The 20,676-nt window shown below is 44.1% G+C and overlaps 1 protein-coding gene across 1 annotated transcript in view; it reads right to left on the reverse strand.

Annotated features, from left to right (window-relative positions):
- MRPL3 (mitochondrial ribosomal protein L3) overlaps positions 1–20,676 on the reverse strand; it is a 291,539-nt gene that overhangs the window by 32,405 nt on the left and 238,458 nt on the right. The window contains exons 8-9 of the mRNA XM_085630663.1: positions 12,531–12,608; positions 11,345–11,422 (exon numbers count right to left, since the gene is read on the reverse strand). Coding sequence (XP_085486789.1) covers positions 11,345–11,422; positions 12,531–12,608 — 156 coding nt within the window. The remainder of the gene's footprint in view (positions 1–11,344; positions 11,423–12,530; positions 12,609–20,676) is intronic.

The following is a 20,676-nucleotide window of genomic DNA, read 5'->3' on the forward strand; positions in this document are numbered from 1 at the left end:
GGAGTACAATTATACAAAAAAAGAAAAATTCACTTACCTCATCGCCGCTCTGTCCCACGTTGTCTCTCCTCTGCCAAACAGGAAGCAGCCAGGCTCCCCAAAGCCAATCACAACGCTGCATTGCAGCGTTGTGATTGGCTCCCTAAACCAATCACAAAGCTGCAATGCAGCGTTGTGCTTAGCGCTCAGACGGGGACTGGGGGCTTGGGCATGTTCTCCATGCAGGCTGTAATGCAGCCAGCAATGAGAATATGCGAAAGTGCGCATGACTGTTTGGCGGGTCAAAGCATCATGCACACTTTAGTGTGCCCACCACTCCTCCACTGCTCTGGCAGCAGAACAGCCCCGCCCTCATGCTGCCGCAGCAGGAAGTATATAATGACAACATCGCGTTCATATCATTTTATTTTTCCTTGCTTTTACTGCTGCACAGCAGTAGTGGGGCGATGCTCCTCTGCTTTAGCTGAGGAGCCGCCACATGAAGTGGACGCCAGTAGGAGAGATGGGGCAGTCAAGGGAGAGGAGGACTGACAGAAGCAGTGGACAGTGACAGCAGAAGCGGAGAGAGACAGGAGAAGTGTACACTGATAGAAGAGGATTACACACGTGACCAGCAGCCACTGGATTGGGGGAGTGATGCGAGACATGGACACTGAAGGGACCGATGGTTACTGAAGACCAAAGTGGGCAGAGACGAAATAGGAGAACAGTGAAGGGAGTAATAGACAGAGAGGAGGCAGAGCAGTGATGAAGAGGGCCTTGGCGGGCAAAATATACGCTGACACTGCAGGTAGACCTTGACGGGAGATCTGGGAGGTGCAGTGGGTAGCGTGTGGAAAGGGGCTGCTCCATGATGCTAGAACGGGTTGTGATACAACAGGGAGGCAGGAGGGACATTCACAGCAGACATAGGTGGATCAGTGAGAAGAGTGGATATCATAAACAACATAAGAAGAGCAAGAAATGAGGAATGGGCTAGGGTGCACGAGTCTTGTACCCCGGGTGCCATACACGCCCTACTTGACAACTCCGTAAACCTGGGAAGGGGCAGGATGCTGCTCAAGGAAGCTGGTCATGACAGAATTCGGAGATTTTTTGCGCCGAGTAAACATGCAGACCCAAAGTGTATACTTAAACAGATACATAATATTGTACTCTAGACAGGAACAAACTCGTGAACAGACAAAAAAAGGATTAACACTTGTTTCAAAATACATAGTAGGTTTGACACAAAAGAAACAATTTGTTTTTTGAGAAAGCGTGAATTGTCTCTCCGTTACTACCGCAACACAGTAATGAAATAGTTGGGTTTAATACAAGTAAAATACCTATGCTATTGTTTAGCTGCCCTGTTTACAAAACAGTGATAAAAGATAGAGTTATGGAAAATCAACTGATTGCACGTAAAAATTAAACGCAAAAAAACAGAGCTGAAATGTAATGTACACGGGAAGCTAATATCATACATGCATTAGACATACCAGCAATTTAGGAGGAACATAAACAAAGCAGAAAGAAGCAGGCTAAGGAAAACACAAGGGTAGAAGTGATCTGCAGCGGCCGCAGTCACGGGGTCCTATTGATGGACATGGATGGGCTACTGGAAAGGTTTAAAGAAAGTCCCCCGAACACAGACGTTAATCCTGGTAGCCGCCTCCCGGCTCGGTCTAACACATCCAGTCTAATTATACCGAATAAACAGCTAATGTTTCAGGCGCTACTGAGCTCAGCAAAGGAGCCCTAATTACATGCCTTCCAACCCATAATTATCCACCCGGATAAAAAATACGTTTGTGGCAGGATAATGGAAGGACACAAACACAGTTGTGCTTAAAGCTATTCATCTCCTGTGCCCTCCAGTGTTAACCATGAGCTCTCCAATGGGGCATCCAGATGACGACAAGAGAAGGGGTGCGAGAAATGTGTGGCCGCATGCATTCTTCTTGGTAAAAAATACAAACTGCTCAAATATTCCTAAATCGCTTAATAAAAACCACAAAGGAGATGAACAATAAGACCAATGCACAGTATCTAATAACACTATAAAAAACTTCGGATAACCCAATAAAAGTGTGATAAAAAGAATTAGTTTAAAAAGAAATAAAAAACGTAAAAATACATTTATGTTCTCCATTATGATACACAGGACATAACCCCCTAATATCAGTGGGTCTCTGAAACGAGACCAATTCGAGTCGTCTCTTGTTAAATCTAACAGCCTCTGCTACAGAACTAGCCACATTTTAAAATACACTACTGCCCTCGACAGCATCGACAGAAATAAAAAGGCAGGTCTAACTTGTACAACACCCTTCCCTCTTAGCAGTGGTAATATATATCATTTTCCTAACATACGATAAACACAACATGCATAGGATCTTGAACTGAAAAGCTTACACAGCTACAGGGGAGTAAATTTGCAACTTTTTCCCACACCGCTGTTCAGCTTACAACCAATGCAAGATTTAGCCTGAATCTTGTTAAGAGAAAACGAAGAGGAGGAATAGTAACCACTGCTAGATAAGGCTCTGTTGTAGGACAAGACAAGACTTTAATAAAACATATGCACGGACTGAAGATGCACTGAGCTCTCTGGCTCCTCTCTGTCTGTGCCACAGAGAGGAAGTGTTTTGTAACTCAACCGTACTCCTTCTTCGTGATTCTTTCTGGGGACTTGTATAATGCTGGGCGACCCAACTTTCCCAATGTGGATTTAATATACCCGAGCCACTGGATGCTCTTACCCTTCTCCAGAGACAAGCGATCTTTCATGATCATATGATTTAGTTCTAAATCGGGGTTACTCCATATTAAAACCCACTTTAATAATGGATACAGTGCCACAAGATCTGAGATGTAATCTACACCTAACTCCTCATGAACTATAAAGGAGGCAGTAGATTGTTTTACTGATAACAGCTTCTCAAAAAAGTATTTTCGTCTATCTGTAATTCTTTGGCCTCCTTATATCCCCATATGTTGCACCCAGAACTATCTAGGGAAATGCAGTTGGACTGGTACACTTTCACAAGTACTTGTCCAGGTTTGACACCCTATCTTTTTTGGTAAAAGTCAAAAAACGCCACTACAGCTCTAGACAAGAAGGTCCTTTTAGCCCTCCTTGACGGTGCCCAAGATCCCATATCGTCAAAAAAGACCCCCAAATAAGAGAAGGTCTTAACCCTGGTAATTTCTGTTCATTCCCCAAAACATTTCCTATAACTTTTATTTTTGGGGTGCATGTGTTTTTGGTGGAGGAGTGGCAAGTGCGACAGGCGTGAGATGCATGTATGAATGTATACAATACAAATCTACCTAAAATGCAGCAGAGTGCTGTGTGTGAAGTTTGTTGCAATTGTCTGTGTTCATGGGGTGGTGTTTGTGGGTGTGCTTTTAAGTTTTTTTACTGTAAGAGCTACGTATTTTAAAGACATTATTCTAAGATAGGTGTTCAGTGAGCTGTAATATGGGTGCCTTTGTAAACCCATGTATTTGTTGACTTACACATTCAGCCACATTGAACTTTGTAAATGCCACACACAGCGACGTCATCAGGGTCCTAAAGTTACAAAGGGCAATAATTAGGTCGCCGGCTGAGCCCGAAGATTCTCTTCAGACTTGAGAGGGTCAAGTTCGACTAACATAATTTAAACAGCTAAGAAATAAACTATTACAGGCCAGACTTTGAAAATGTTAAATGTTAAATACTGCAACAACTAAAGGCATTAAAGCAAACAAGCACTAGAGTGCCAGTTCCCAGCAGACAGGGAGGGAGGAATTGAGACATTGTGGGACAGGACACACATAAGAAACAATATTTAAAAAAGTATCGACACCATGAGTTCCCACCACATACGAACCAAACAAATTGACCAGGAGCAATATTTTGGACCCATAAAACTTAAAAGTTATCTTGGCCAATAAGGCACAAACATTTCGGACAACCAAAAAGTTCGACAGCAGATCATCGTCAGCGGGGCTGAGTAAGTACACAGATAGGCAAACCCGTGAACGGAGCACCAAAAGCAGCACTGCTGAAGCAAGATAATCTCGGCTGATGTAAAGAACCTTGGTGTCAGGCTGTGGAAGATAGAGGTCACAATCTTTATGTTAACTAGGACAAGGCCCAACTAAGCAGCCTCACAAAGGTAAATTCTTTTTTGGGGGGAATATTTTTATTGATTTTTGGTTTGGACAGTCGTCGAACGTGCAATAGACAGCAACATTCAAGGCATCACGGTCCATTGGTGTGTACACATATTATACAAGTATAATATGCATTGTAATATACCACATCCGTACATCTTTATTACCCAATATGGTGGACCGTACTCCCACCCACATATTTAAAGTACCATCGGTACCCCTGAAGAGGAGGGGGAGACGAGTCTCATCTAATCTCCTCTGCTAGCGATCTCCTTGTCAGTATCTAGTAGGTCCAGCCCATAGTGTTTCATCCAACTGCCCTATACCCTGCAAAACTTTCCGGGGCAGCCTCTACTTTTGCACGTAACCCTTTCCGCTGCCATGTATATTTCTATTCCTCTCTTCGATTCGTTCAGTGTTGGTGGGGCTGTAGCACCCCTTTGTTATACTAAATCCCACTTCGCAACCACTAGGCCCAAGGCACTGAATAGTAACTGCGGTCTGGCACTATTCACTTCACTTGGGACCCCTAATAGAATACATTTCAGGTCCAAGGGGAGGGAGACCTGTAACACTGCATTAGTTCCCGGACAATCTCTTCTCAGTAGACCTTTATGATGGAGCAGCCGCAAATAGTGTGGTGCAAATCCCCCGGCTCATATCTACATCTCAAACAGCTCCTATTTTTAGCCCGCCCAATTCTGTTTAGTCTGGCCCGATCATAATACACCAGATGGAGGATCTTGTATTGAATAAGGAGTTGAAGAGCCTTGATTGACACTTCCCTGGGATACATTAGAGCAGCCTCCCAGTCAACATCTTCCATCTCTCCCATGTTGCCCTCCCACTTTCCCCGAAACTTGCCAAGATTATCAGGCATATTATTATTCAAAGTTTAGTACGCAAGTGATACTGCATTAAGTGTGAGTTGTTCCTGCAATAGCCTCCCCTCATATGTGCCCTCCGCTAGCCATGAGTGGCAGAGCTGAGCATATATGAGAAGTTGGAATGCATGAAGCGGAAAGTCAGCACAGAGGGCAGAAAAGGGCTTAAAAGTGCCCTTATCTATGTTAGCCCCAATGGTTGAGATCCCAAGTGTGTCCCACGATCCGAATCCCTGCAGTTTAGCCAGTCTCTTTCAACAGCCCACCCTAGTGTTCTGGACGCCCTCTCCCATGCCTCGAGAGTGGTCTTTGTTGCTGGTAGCTCCGCAAAGCCGCAAACAGCAGCATCCAAGCTCGCCGCATCCACGGGGGACTTGGCCTCCCATCGGTGGAACCCTATGCAGTGGCATTGCATTCCTCCAAAATGGCGTGCTTCTTACCAGACTTCCCGGACTCGCCACAATGGGTTCCCCTGGAACGCCTCCTGCTCTCGGACGAGGGTGGACTATCTGCCCCATACACGACAAAGCAAGAGACCAGTGGTACAGCACACCCGATCATTTCCGCCATGCGCCTGGCTTGGCACCGGGCACACAAGCTGCTGGGGCACACCCACGTGTCCATGAGAAGGCCCCACGTTAGGGAAACAAAGCTATCTGTATGGGGGGGGGGGGGGAGGGCTTGAGGTGGCAGGTGTGGCAGGCAGCGGGTATACATACCATTGATCAGATTATCTGCAATGGTTCCCTGAAACCGCTGGCACAACTCAGGGAGGAGTACTATCTCCCCACAACGCAATCCTGGAGATATACCCAGCTACAACACTGTTTGTGGCAGTGTTTAGGGCCCACCCCCTGGAACCTGTCCTCATCTCCGGTGCTGTCAATTCTTCTTGTCTGGGGAAGAGCCAAAGGGGTAATGTCTGGACAGTATGGGGTGCTATCGTCACACCACTTCTCGACCCCCTTGGCGCAGATGCTACGTGCCATATGGCAGAAACGGTTGGTGACCACATACGAAGAGGACGACTAGGCGGATATACTAGAAGCCCTGAATAAAGGCACAAGGGAAGCACGGATGAAATTCTGCCTCTTTAAGTTTCTGCAAGACTGGTACTGGACACCCACGAAATTGCAGACCGGGTCTCTTCCCTCATACCAATTGCTGGAGATGTCCCAACTCCCGATGCTTTGGGGCAAGGCACGGCCCAGTTTTGCAAGCAACTGTATAAAGCTTGAAGTAATGGACTACATTGAGAGAAACTACGTGTGCATACCACCCCTTATCATGTTTCTAGTATAATTGCTCCAATGTTGGTTTTGCACCCGACTGAAAAATATCTAAGCGTAAAGAAGGTTTCATTAAAAACTTCATGTATGGCTACACAGCAAATTCTTATTAACATCAACTGAAATCCTGAACAAGGTTTCATGTTTTAGAGCGTGACCACATGAACTGGTTATGTCTAAGTAAACAGTTAGAATATGTGGCATTTTGCAAAAAAGTAACAAGTTTGATTTATGTTTAGTATTTCACTTGGGGGAAAGTGCATTTTGGATATTGAAGTTTGGAGGTTGCCTTTGGGGGGGTCAGGAGATTTAATTATTTGACATGTGGGTGGGCGGAGTGTATTGGTTTGAATGCGGGTTTAAATGGCGGGTTTGTTATATGGGAGATATTAGCTGTTTGACGCGCACGACGTACGCTAAGAGATTTTGGAATGAGCAGGTATGTCTGAAGTTCGTTGTTGTGGCATTAGGGTATGTTTAAGTGTATAGGTTGGGATTCGTTCGTTAGTTAGTGTGGTTAGTAGATGAGTGAGAGAAGTGAATGCGGTGACTGTACGAATGTAGGAAGATGTGAGAAAGTTAGGACTCGCGTATGAAAGGAGTTGAAGATGATAGTTTCCTGAAATATGGTGAGGAGGAGTGATCTAGCTGTATGTGTGTAAGTTTGAATGGGTAAAATTGGGGAGAACGTCATTTGGCAGATGGGGAAGGATAATGGATTGATGTTAAGGGGAGTGAGTGAGTTTGAATTTAAATGCAACTGATTTTGATTTTATTTTTAGTAATAAGCATTCGCAAAATGTATCATGGATTTATGCGATTATCATTGGTAATGTCACACAGAGGACAATTCGGTAATTGTGTACTTTCTTGAATTGTTAATTTACAGTTACCCCTGACGAAGGGCTAGAAATAAGCCCGAAATGCATTGGGTGCTCAATAAAGAAATGCTGATTTGAACGATTCTGTCCATTTTGATCTTATTTTCCAAGAGGTCTGGATGGGCACACTTAAATATGGGAAGCATTCAAAATACACAATGCCATACATGTGGACAATTTAAAGGACAACAAGGAAATCTTTTGGCAAAGATTGTGGACTAAATCAGATTAATTAAGAGTAGGGATAAATGATGAATCTGCAACAGGATCTACTATCCAACAAACGCTGTGCATCTGGGAGTGGAGCGTCTAAACGTGCTCCCCATAGTATCATCCCAACTCCCGATGTGACATAGCACACATCTGTGAATGCCCCTCAGTGCAGGCTTTTTGGGAGTATGTGGGATGGACCCTGAGCGCCACCATGCCACTTTGCCTACCACTTACGCCCCCTGAGGTTCTACTGCATGACTAGCAGAGGTTACCGGACCTATCTAGACTGCAATGCCGCCTCTTTCATACATCTTTGGGCACGGCCAAACTCAGCATACTGTGCCAATGGAGGGCTGTGACCCCCCCCGCCAGAAGAGTCCTGGCTGGCAGCTATGATTCAAGCAGATTCAAGCGGCCTCACATGAGAGGATCATTTGTAACCTACAGGACCAATCAGAGACTTTCCTGGAGGTATAGACACCCTTTCTGCGCATAGAGGCGCCGGATGGAGATGTGTCTGCAGCCAGCTCTGGTGATTGAATGCATAGCGTGACACAGCTGCTCTAGAAGCCACCATAAGCCCCTTACTCTCATTTCCACCCTGTTGACACACCATCTCCTCGCTCTTCTCTCCTTCTTTCCTTTCCCATTTGCGATACCTTTCCATTCCAATAATACCCCCTACTTAGCTATGCTTTCGTACTCTCCGCCTCCTCCTAAGCACTACTACCGTTCTCACTGTTACTATTATTATTGTTACTATAATTCCTACCACTGTCATGTTCGCTGTCATTATTATTATTGCCGTTGTAGGGCTTCTTCTTTCCCTTTACCCCCCTCCACCTCTCCCTTACCTCTTCCCCCTCTGGCACACCCACATTCATACCTGCACAAATATTACCGCGCCTCTCGCTAGGTCCTGCTGATGCCTCCCCCCTTCCCCTTCGTGCATGGACCTCTTGGTTCATCCCTCAAGAGGGAACTAGGTAGGGCGGTATTTCCCATACAGTCCGGCAGGGGAGGAGGCACGGAGGCGGAATAGTGCAGGCATGCACATACACCCCCCTGCCCTGGCACCCCCCCCACGACTCCCTTTACCCAGATATCACTCTCCTCGCCTATATATATGTAACTCAAAACGATATATGTACAATCCTACTTTATTTTCTACGTTAACTTGTTTGAATACACAGTAAAGAAATACAACACAAAAATAGGACAGTAAGTTCAAAGACTGGGTACTTAAAGGATAAACATGGAATATACCAAATATTAATACAAGTATTCCTCTACAGTGAACAGCTACTATCTATTGCTTATGACTGTATGGCCTTAGTGGTATTTTTCTAGCTCTGGATTGTGAATGGAAGTCTATATTTTTCAAATCCTGCCAGAAAAATGCCTAAATACCTTTTTACTATTTTATCCAAACTTAGTTTAAAGGGGGAAAATGGACTTTTGATATTTGTAGTGAAAAGATACATTTTAAAAATCATACTTTGTGCTGCCTGAAAAGCCTAGCAGAGATCAGGTAAATCTGCTGGTATTTTCCCCCTGTAGTGACAGTGAATAACACCCCAAATGAGTTTCAAGAGGAGTGCTGTCAGGTAGAATATACCAACATTTAAAGGTAGAAATACCTAATCCGCATATTGGGGGTGAAGCATGCCCTATGATGAAGCATACCAGAAACTGCAGGAGAGGTCATTCCTTAAAAAAACACAACAGGAACTCAGAAAATGTGAGACATATGTTTATTAATTAATCCTGATTTGTAATGTGATATAGATTGGGAGGTAGGATTAACGATTTTCCCTCTCCCCTCTACATTGTATGTGGTCCTCGTAATTACAATCACACCAGATATTCACAGTGAGTATTTTGATTTGCTCGCTATACATTTTATAAAAATATTAAATCTTGCTGGTTCTTAAAAAGGACTTGTGTTAGGCTTGCAAAATTTAGGTAAAAATGATTTATATAATTATTAGAATAATTTGTTCATAATAAACAGCTTCAATCTCACTCCAATGTTTAATTTCTTTTTTGCTCAAGTAGAAAAGTAATTTGTCGATAATCTGGCACTTAAAATAAAAGTAGTAAATTAGGAGTTCTGGTCCATCAGTTTGTAACAATGTACTGCATATCTAGAAATTGACGTGGAAACAAAATAAAAGCTACCGCTTTAGGATGACCAATGGCAAAACCATTAATATATCACATTGATCATATGTATAGAAAATGCAAGAGCGACAAAACGATTGAGTGAAAATTCAACCTAAAAATAACCTCTGATGAAAGAAATATCAGCGAAGTAATGGCAATGCATCAGAATCAGAAACATCTTTATTCGGATAGTCAAATATCCATAAAAGTAAAACACATTAAAAACATATAGACACAAGAAAGAACCCCTCCATCTGACAACATGATAAAATTGGGTTAAAACTATCTAAAATCACCATGATTATCAGGTTCATTTTAATCATGACGCATTGTGCGTCGTTCCCCAACAGCTATTCTGAGGAATGAGCCTACATGTACACAAGTTTCCAAATCCAACATTTGCATTAAAAAACATAAGAGCCACCCTAAAATTCCTTACAGTGTACGAAGTGATTTACAGTTTGTCAAAACAGTTAATATAAGTGCTAACCCATCCAAGCTGTCTTAAATTGAATCAGGATATAAAGGTAAGGTTATGGAAAGGAAAACCAATTTATGTTTGACACTGAACATCCCTAACTTATGAAAAGACTATGGAGTGCTGGTAAAAGCAGCAACAAGCACCTTATCCAAGACGGACGTGTGCTACAAAATGCATTTGTGAGCCCAAATATGCAAAATGGGATTATTTTTGGTAAGAAAGTTCAAGGGTGATGACAGGCAAGTGTGTAAACCATAGAGAAATGTTTTGTCAAATACTGTCAGACGAGCAAAGTGAATTACAGACCTATGTACGACATACACAAAGCCAAGTTATCAAATGTTATTTTGACCAATGAAGCACAGGGTAAGTCTGAGCTTTATTTATGTAGGGAGGTAAAATTGAAAGAAAAAATAAATATGATGCTCTCTTCATTTCTTTATCAAAGGAGCAAGAGCACAGTGTCCATGAGAAACAAGAAGGGCCTTGCTTAACTCCATTTCAAAGGAGTTGCGAGTGGCACTTAATGCATACAGTGGAAAGTTTGTGGCTCACAGATCAGATCAGCTTAGTTGAATTAAGCAATTTATAACAACACAATTATCTAGATATGTAAAGATTTGAGTTTGGTATAACTGGACTAGCTTAAATCCGTATGCAAAAAGAATCATTCAACATTTTGAATTAGGAATGCTATTGTGAGAAGTAGGCATTATACAAAAAATAGCTATTGCTGACCCTTCGTTATTAGGCAATCATTTGACCTGATATGGAAGTAAAAAACGTAAAAGCGATTATTAAAAATTCTATCCTTTGAGATTCCCAGCAGATCTGAGAACATTAAACATTAAGGTGAAAATCAGATTAAAGCTGACAAACAATATTCTGGTCTATGGTTTCATGTAGGTCATGAAGAATATCTGATTCAGCAGGAATGTGTTCAGTAGTTATCTAAAAGTGTATCTGGAGGGCAAACTACTGAAAATCAACCCTTCTTTTAGTAAACTTCAAACACAGTAAGAAACTGCAAAAACAATCACATGATTTAACGACAGGCTTTATACCATATAAAGACAATACCAGATATAATAAATTTTTAAAAACACTGTAAATACACACCTCAATTGAGTTACATTTAACAAATGCTGTAACATTCAAATATTTTATCCCTTTTCAGCTATTTCAAAATGTACTTGTCAAGGGTTTTACCAAAACACAGATGATGCACTACAATTCTGTCTATACCATAAAGAGAAGACATTGAAAAGAGTTAAACTTACTCACCTTTACCAAACAATTTGTGTGCCCAGGAACAGACCCATTTACATAGATTGTGTTGTGTTTTGTGTTGACCCTCCACACCTGAAATTATAGGAATACACGTTAAGTAAAAGCAAATGTTAAGAAAAAGCTTATGTTGTTAAACTGAGTTACCTGGCAAGGCCAAGGAAGAAAAATATAATAAATGTATTTCAGGCTCTTAATTTTCTATTTAATTACTCTTAACAAACAAAATTGTCCAATTCTTTCTAACCAGTGTTCTCTTCAAGGAGTTCCCAAGGCGCTATCTTGTCCCCAAACTCATCCAGTCTCTACAGGGAATCATCAGTTTCTATTCTTTACCAATTCAAAGTCCCTTATTAACATACTGCTGACACTAAACTGTATGTGAAAGTCTCCTCGCTGGAAGAGATTAAGACCTCCACATGGACCTTTGGACATGGATCTCACTCCAACAACTCACATAGCACCCACACAAAATGGATTACTTATTCCTCCTTCCAACATTGCTCTCTACCAATATATTCCTGACTTGAGCCACTAAATAGACTAGATTACAAGCCAACAATTATTGAACATCCAAATCCTTAAGCTTTATCATGGGCAAAAATATAGATCTGCATGTTGTTCTAAAGGCATTGGCCAAAGGAGGAAAGTACTAATTCATGCTAAGCTATCTGTTGACATTTAAGTTCTTTATTTTGTAACATTTTTGAAGTGGACTGGCTTGCTGCTCTAGCCTAGCATTCAAAGGTAAATCGAGGCTTTCACTTTATGAACTGGACTTTGAGGCATCGTGCTAAAGGCCCGATTCTGACAATACCCAGGTATTTATTTTTGTCAGAACCAATTAGACATTATTGCAGTGCCACATAAAATGTAATAATAAATGCACAGATTAGCTATTTTATGCTAAAAAGGCAACAGCTGGGAACTTGGGGAAAAAGGAGCACATACACACAAACAAACATTTTAGGTCAACTATGTGGCCAACAGCTTGCAACGCTGATATAGTACCACAATGGCACGGTTTGTGTTTCACATGCATGAAGCTGTGGTTTCTTTAATACGCAAACGGGCTAAGCATTGAACTGTTTCAACTGTGCACGAAGTTATACAAGAAATAGAGAAACTAACTGCAATACCAACATCCTGTGAACCACATTCTGGATTTCAAAGAAAAACAGACCTTTAATCCCCTGGCTGTCCGGTAGATATTGCCCATCTGCCCAGGCATTTTTGTTCCAGGAAACACTCTGCCAGGATCCTGCATTAGTGTACACAAAAAAAGTTTGCATTAAGGCAGTATAACCATAGTCAGAATAGTGTACAACATTATATAGCGTTAGCAGAGCTGCTGGGAGGCAGTACAAGGGGATATCACACAAAGTGAGTGGTTCTTTCAGATATTTTATACAGCTGAGGAACATGTGAGATGACCGTATTGGACGCCAGTACTGCCATGAACTCAGCTTTATGATGCCACAGCATGCATGAAGAATGATGTGTCAGATGTGCTCTGACATCACATGCATTTACCTTCCTGTTAGTGGGGGGAGTACTCCTGGCTCGACTCCTTAACTGGTAGTAAATGTTGGCCTGAACTGTCAGAATTACTGAGGAGTTCAGCAAAGTTACTAGGATAAATGGCATAAACCAATTCCTTTGTGGTTACATGTCTAGCTGGAAACAAACAGAACACTGAAGACTCATAACACACAAGAAGCTGGAAGCTCGGACTATGCTTTATCTTTTCTTTACCTCTCAGCTCAGTATCAAGAACACTACAAAGTTTACATGAAGAGACCAAAACTCCACGGGAATGACGAAGTCCCAAACTTAACAGTGTGAACAAAACTCCACCAATGGACAATCAATGCACATCTGTTATGCCAGCTCTCTGTGTGCAATGCATTATTGAGTTATAGAGCTATATAAAACCACCAGCATGCACGTCCCCCTTTTATCCCTGCTCCTCTTTCTAGTGAGATAAATATTGCTTGGCTTTTTGTCCTCTTACATAGTGGAATAATATTTCTGAGATGTATTCTGAACAAGTACATTATAAGCTTAATGTTGTTGTGAGGAAACTATTTCTGTAACTAGTGTCAATAATAGTCCGCATTTCAAGGTGGCTTGGCTGACCACACTGGCGGTCACTCTCAGCTAGAGCTCCGCTCCGACAGTCCTGTTAACCGCTATAATCCTCCAGCTGGGGTCGTCTGCCATGGCAATACGGCTCGCAACGTCTGCCTGCAGCCCCGCCTGAAAGTTGTTAGCCCTGTTGTTGCCAGTGCGGAGACAGAATGTAGTTTCTGACCACCACCCTCTAGCGCCAGCATAACTCTGATCGCCTAGCACGCCATGACCGGTAAGCCCTACCTGATCCCATCCTTTTCCCCGGCTCGCCAATCCTCTCCATTCAGCACTTTAATTATTTTGTTACGCAGTCTGTTTTCTGCCATAGTTTTCTCTTGCCCTACATGGAGCGGATGCTGTCCCTTGTTGCCATCCGCATTCTCTTTTAGCCTACACTCTTTTTACCAACCTACATAAACAGAGCGATTTCAGTGGATACCTCTTGCCCACTAAATTTCCTCTTAGCTCACAGCAGCCTTTTTGTCCCCGCCATATTGGTTCCAATTCTTGCTTAGTTATTTCCATCCAGGTAATTCATCTTCTTCACCATGCTTTTAATTTTATATGTGGATATGAGAATTCCCCCCCCCAACCCAGAGGTAATTACCTCTGTCTTATTGTTTTTTGATGTATGGGTCTCATGCACGGTTGGGCCCAATCATTTAATGCACTGACTTCCTGTTTTCGATGGATGTTTGATTCCTCTTTGCTTCATACCATGGCAGCTGATTGTCTTTTCTTCCCATGTTTTTTCGCCCCTCCCTCTTACTTTAGTCGGTACTGGGTTAGACATGCCGTAGCCCTATCTCTGTCTCAGGCATAACTTTGCATGTCCTGATGATGATCCTAATATTTCACTAAGGATCGAAACGTTGTTGACTATAGTACCTAGACTCAATTATTATAATTATTTATTCCTGTAGACATGAGCATTGGTACTGATGGATTGTGACTACAACCACTGTGTTCTATTTTGTCACACTCATATGCCAGAGTTTGTAAGTCTTATGTGACTTTCCTGTGTTTGCTTTCCCACGTCATTGTGTTTAATTTGCATCTAATAATTATTTATGTCTGTTCCATTTGGATAACATGTTTCGGCCTCATTGCACTTCTATATACATTTAATTGGTTGAAGTTTTTCCATTAGGGACTCCTGTTCCTTTATAGATAAAAACATAGCATGGGGCCTTCTTAGAGCGACGGGCATTGTTTTAACTTCAGCCCTTCTGCGGCCAAGACACATCGCGAGGGAAACAAATCAGGTCACCTCCTCGCCTGGCTGATTCAGCGGAATGCTCGCTCAAGTCCTATTCTAGAAATTACCTCACCCGCTGGCGATGCCCTCTATGCACTACAAAACATTCTGTACATGTTCCTCATCTATTTATGAGGCACCCCCACTGTGGATGAGGTGGGTGACTTCCTAACAGGACTCACCCTCCCCCGAATTCCTGAAGCAGCCCGAGTGGGGCCAAGATGCGCTGATTTTGTTTACCAACATGAAACAGGCCATCCGAGGCCTAGCCAGAAATAAAATCCCTGGCTTGGATGGACTGCTGTTAGAATACTATAGCGCCTTTGCCACAAGACTCACTTAGCAGAGCTGTTTAGTGAGGCCTTGAGCACAAGGGAATTGCCTCTGTCTCTCCGCGAGTCCCACGGATCCAACCAACCCTGTCCTCCTACTGCTGATTACAATCCTAGGCACAGATTACAAGAAATAGGGGAAGATACAGACGGACAGATACATCCAGATCCTCACTGGAATCATTCATCTGGTTCAAAATGGCTTCGTCCCAGGTCGTAGCATATCGTACAACATCTGACACCGCTTCCATGTGCAGGACCAGGACCCAAAAGAGTTTCCTCAGGCAGACTGCCTAACATTGGACCTAGAAAAATCATTCAATACTCTTACATGGGACCACCTTTTCCAGGTGTTGACCCACTTGGGGTGGGTAAACGCTTTTGAACATACACAAAACTCCTATACACGAAACCCACTTCCTGGATCCAACTGGGACAGCTCATATCGTCGCCCTTCTTGGTGGGCAGAGGAACCAGGCAAGGCTGCCCTCGGTTTCCCATGCTTTATGCGATTGCAATGGAGCCCTTTGTCATTCATCTCCGCATGAAGCGACAACACTGGGAGATTCCCCTGGATGATGGGGCACACGCAGTGTCCTTATACGTGGATTGTTTACTTTACTCCTATATCTTCGAGACAGTCGCTCAGATGTCTCTTCAGTACACGTCACACTCAATGCGTTTGCACATGCAGCGAGTCTCTGTGTCAACTGGGTTAAATCATGTGTGTACTCGCTGCGCTCCGGAGCCACCCCACTGGGGGTTTAACTCAGGGGGAATCCTGCACAGCTGGTGAGGCATCACTGTCTGATACCTCGGAATGCATCTCTACCACTCACTGACTGATCTATTCGACGGCATCCTGAGAAAAGCCCTGTCCTCACTGAAACAGTGAATACGGTTCTGGAAGCATCTTCCTTTGGCCATAACAGGGAGAATAGCCCGGTCGAAAATAGTAATTCTACCCCAGCTCTTCTATACACCTACCTACCCCCAGTTCCTTTTTTCATGAACTAGATGCAGTCCTGAGAGAACTCATAAAGGGGTGAAATAAGTCACTGAAGTGCATTGAAAAAGCTGCAGCTGCTGGTCAGTAGGGGAGGCCTCAGCACTTTTTTTGAAGCATACTGCTTAGCAACCTAGCTGCACTGGTTGTCGCGCTGGTTGGCAGGGAGAAACCTGGGCAACGTGGAGAGGACCGGACCCCTCGCACAGGCCACTATCAGAAGCTTTCTACTCCCCAGGAAGACGTTCCTGTCCACATTGTCTCTGCAGCAGTCAATAGCTCGGATGTGCATAACAAGTGTTCATTTCCCTACATGTGAAATCCATCCTATTTCCCAGCGCTCCCATACAGGGCATACCATATTTTCCCGGCTCCTACTCCGCTACAGACCCGAGATGCTGGCACTAGCAGTCTTTACACGCAGTTAGCGACCTATTTACAGATGGTCACCTACTCACCTTTGACCAACTTATTTTGGACTATGCTATTGCCACCAGACCAGTTTCTCATATATAGACAGATATGCAATACATGCCGGATCCTCTGGTCCATACACGACGAGGAACCCTAAATCCATAATGTCCTACACACAGTATTTCACATGGGGGAGCCACGCCACCTGATTATATGGATTTACAAAGCGATCCGAGAACAGACTTGGGTTTCCACTGACTATTTTGCGAGGCAAATGGGAGGAAGATATTGGAAGGGCATGGAATGGAAGCGAGCCCTGGAGTTCCCCCAGTGGGTGTCTCGGAATGCCTGATTCAAAAACATTAAATTCTCCATCCTCCACCGGGCTTATTTGACTCAGGAGCAGCTTAATCGCTACTTCTCAATAGTTAAATTACGGTGTCCCTGCTGCCACTCGCTACATTTACTCATGGGAGTCCTGCGCCTAGGACATATTTAAACAGAAAAAACACCACAGGGTGTGGACCCGCTTTGCTGGCATGGCCCTCTTGCTAGCAAAAAGAACCCTGACCTTGCACTGAAGGGCGACGTTGGCGCCGCCAGTGGCGGTCTGGCATGGGGCAGTGAGCAGATGAGGGAGAGATAAAGGGGAAGCTTTCCGCTATCAGGAGGTCAGCAGCCTTCGAAAGCATCCACTTTCCGCGGCATGCGATACTCTCCTTGACCAGTTTCAACAGCGCACACAGAATGTTAGTCCGTTCCCATGATCATGATGGGGACCCTAGACAATCCTGACCATACCTCATTCATGCCCAATCCGGGTGTGACTCTGCCCCTCAGTCTGCACCCCAGGACTCAGTCTGCCCCCCAGGACTCCGTCTGCTAAGGTGCCACCCGCTCACCAGCCCTGCCATATCCCTAACCGAGCCCGACTTATGACTGCCCACACAACATCAGCAACGTTAGGGCTGGAGTTGTGCTTCAACGCTACGTAGATGCCATACCCAGTCACGGACCCTCACACCTGTCTCATCTCCCCCTTTCTCAGTTTATGGGACAATACCTCAGTTGGGTGGGTAACTTCATTGATACACAACAGTTTCACACTACTATGCTCATCGGCTTACATGGGGTAACAACTGCGGCTGACTGTTGGAAGTTAAGGCACTGTGTTGTGTACTCGTCAATGTATTTTATACGGCATATGATGTGTTAAAGTGCTATGTTGAACACCCCCTCCTTTATAGGCGCATGCAATGACATATCTTCATGTTTTTGTAAACCCCAATGAAACAGTTATAAAAGTAAATAAATTAAAAAAACAGTCCGCATTTCAATGTTGAAGGAAATGCAAAATGCTTATCATTACTCAGTGGTATTCTTGTTTGCTTCGAACATTCAGTGTAGTGCCCAGGGGCTACCCTACCCTTGTCCATCCACCAATGCCTCTCCTTCAGGGGGATGTAGGGTGCTGCTTTGGTGCTTAAGATCTAACTGGCTTAAAGATCCCACAAGTGTTGGCGGGTGGACTCCTGATCAGTTGCTCACACAGTGTAATATGCTTGGCTGAGAAGGATTCTCAGCAGACACAGGGATCTCACCACACAAGCAAGCACAAAGTCTTTCCACTTCAGGGGGAGCTCACTCAGCACACATTTAGATCTTCAGCAGCACCTTCATAGTCCTATTGGTGGACCTGGCCTGTTTGCCAGGTTATGCCCAAACATTTTGCCTTCTTCCCCCTATTTTCTTTAATCTGTTTTTGTTGGCTTTAGGGCTCTAGGCACTTTACCACTGCTGATCAATGCTAAAGTGCAAGTGCTCCCTGGGTAAATTGCGATTATGATTGGTTATCCATGATTGGCATATTTTATTTACTGGTAGGTCCCTAGTAATGGGCAGTGTTTGCCAAGGGTCTGTAAATCAAAAGCTACTAGTGGGCCTGCAGCACTGATTGTGCCACCAACATGAGCACCCTTGCAAACATGTTTCAGACCTGCAACTGCAATGTGTAAGTGCAGTGTTAAACTGCCATGTCAACCTTGCGAGTGCACCCACTTTCCAGGCACACATCTCCCCTTTTACTACACGTAAGGCACCCCTAAGGTTTGCCCTGGGTAGCCTCCTGGGCAGGGTGCAGTGTATGTTAAAGGTAGGACATGTACTGGTGTGTTTTAGAAGTCCTGATAGTGGAATACTGTCAATTTCGTTTTTTCGCTATTGCAAGGACTATCTCTCTCAGATTTTCATTGGAGCCCATGTAACATCTTTAAAGTGTAACTTTCAATTCAGAAGAGATGGAAATTTGGAGTTTGGGCTCCCTGAACACAATTTTTTTGTGAAGTTGGTTTTTAACTTGTGTGTTTGAAAATGCCACTTTTAGAAAGTAGGCCTTTTCTTGCTGTACCATCCTGTGCCTCTGCCTGCCTGTGGAATCAACATCTGGTTTAGACTACCTGCTGGGTTGTTTGTGCATTCACTCTAGACAGTCACACAAAGGGTGCTGATGTGCGCCCTGCATATCCTGATGGCCAATCACCAGGCTGATGGGCCTTCCTGAGCTAGAGTGGTGGGAGGAGTTGTCACGGACACCTGAATAGGGCTGTGCCTGGCCTTTCACAATGCTGTTTACACCCCCCTGTAGTGTGGGTAGAGCAAAGGCAGGACAAGGCAGGATCTTGTGGACAACAAAGACTTTCCTTTGAAGTATGCCTACTTCAAAGGCCAAAAGGGGTTTAAGTATTGGACCTATAACCCCACATCTTTAGAACGCTTTGGGATCAAGGAGGAGTACTGCCTCTTTGCTGTGTGTTGCTTTGTCGGGTAGGCCTGCAGTTGCTGCTTCGGTCTGTGGGCAGTTAAAGGACTGGACTGTCTTTCTATCCTGCTTGCCAAAGGTTCTCCAAGGGCTTCTGTGTGTTTGCCTGTGGTTTTCACAGAGATCCACGGGACAGCAAGGATCTGTTACCCCTGCTGACTGACCAGGAGTATATCCAGTTGTGACTGCAACAACTTAAGTGAGGTGTTTCCTGTGAGCCCTACATGCTGTGCTGAGCTGCCCTGCTGTCTTGTGGTTTCCCCAGCGCTCCCGTTTCTACCAGCAATAAGGATGAATGCCAGGGATTGTCAGTGCCTGTGGCGAGCATCACAGGAGGTCACTGCAGCACTGCCCAAATGGAAGCCAGTGCCTGTCTGTGAATGGATCACTGTGCCGGAGTCCCCACCTGCAGCTGCCCGTGTTGCCCTCTCCAACTTCCAAGTACTGTGACCAGTGGACCGGCATGGTCCCAGCCAGTCGAGGGCACTTTTGTTTCTGGCAACATATTCCCCGCCCCACCGTCTTGTAGTTACTGCACGGTTGCATATACTCTTGTGTGTCTCTTAGCTCCCTACTGTGGAGAGTTTATAGAGTGTAATCTATGTTGGGGAGTTGTTCTCACTTGTGTTTTGGATCCCTGAGCGGAGCCACTCCAAATCTCCCCGGCCGCAGTAGGAGTGATGGCTGTAAAGTTGGGGGGGAATACCTGGAGCAGTACAGCCATCTCCTGTAAAAGAAGTGCCCGCACTTTGTGTTCTGTTCTAGAAAACTGTGGGGGCACATCACCTGCGGTTGTAATGCGCTAGTGCTTACAGCAATAATTAGGGACACACTGCTTTTCTTTACTTTGAACCAGAGTGGTGTGGTGTCCATTTGTAGAGTTCTCACTGTGTTACGGTGTATGTTTTGTACAAATGCTTTACACATTGCCTTTGAGATAAGCCTGAATTCTTGTGCCAAGCTACGAAGGGGGTGAGCAGGGGTTATTTTAGCCATGTAATCCCCTTACCTGGACTGGAAGGAAGGGTCCCAAACAAAGCAAACTGCAACACTGAATATCTACTATCAACAGTTCCTTTAGAGTCCCCTTATTGAATACCTGCACCACTTTCAAAACTATATAGATTTTATAGAGGGTCACCTTGCTCTTAACATTTCCAATTTTGTCAGGGAATATGCTTCTAAGATTTAAACTTTGAAACACCAAGCACGAAGGCTGAGAATCTCCAAGTCTGAGTGGCGGACCCACCCTTGTTGCTGTGATAGGAAGTCACCCTATATTGGCAGTGTCCATGTAAGAATCCCGTTCAAATCCAACAGATTTGGAAACAAAGTTTATCTCACGCAGTGTGGGGCAAAAAGATTGAC

Source organism: Triturus cristatus, chromosome 10, assembly GCF_964204655.1.
Source record: "Triturus cristatus chromosome 10, aTriCri1.1, whole genome shotgun sequence".
NCBI lineage: Eukaryota > Metazoa > Chordata > Amphibia > Caudata > Salamandridae > Triturus > Triturus cristatus.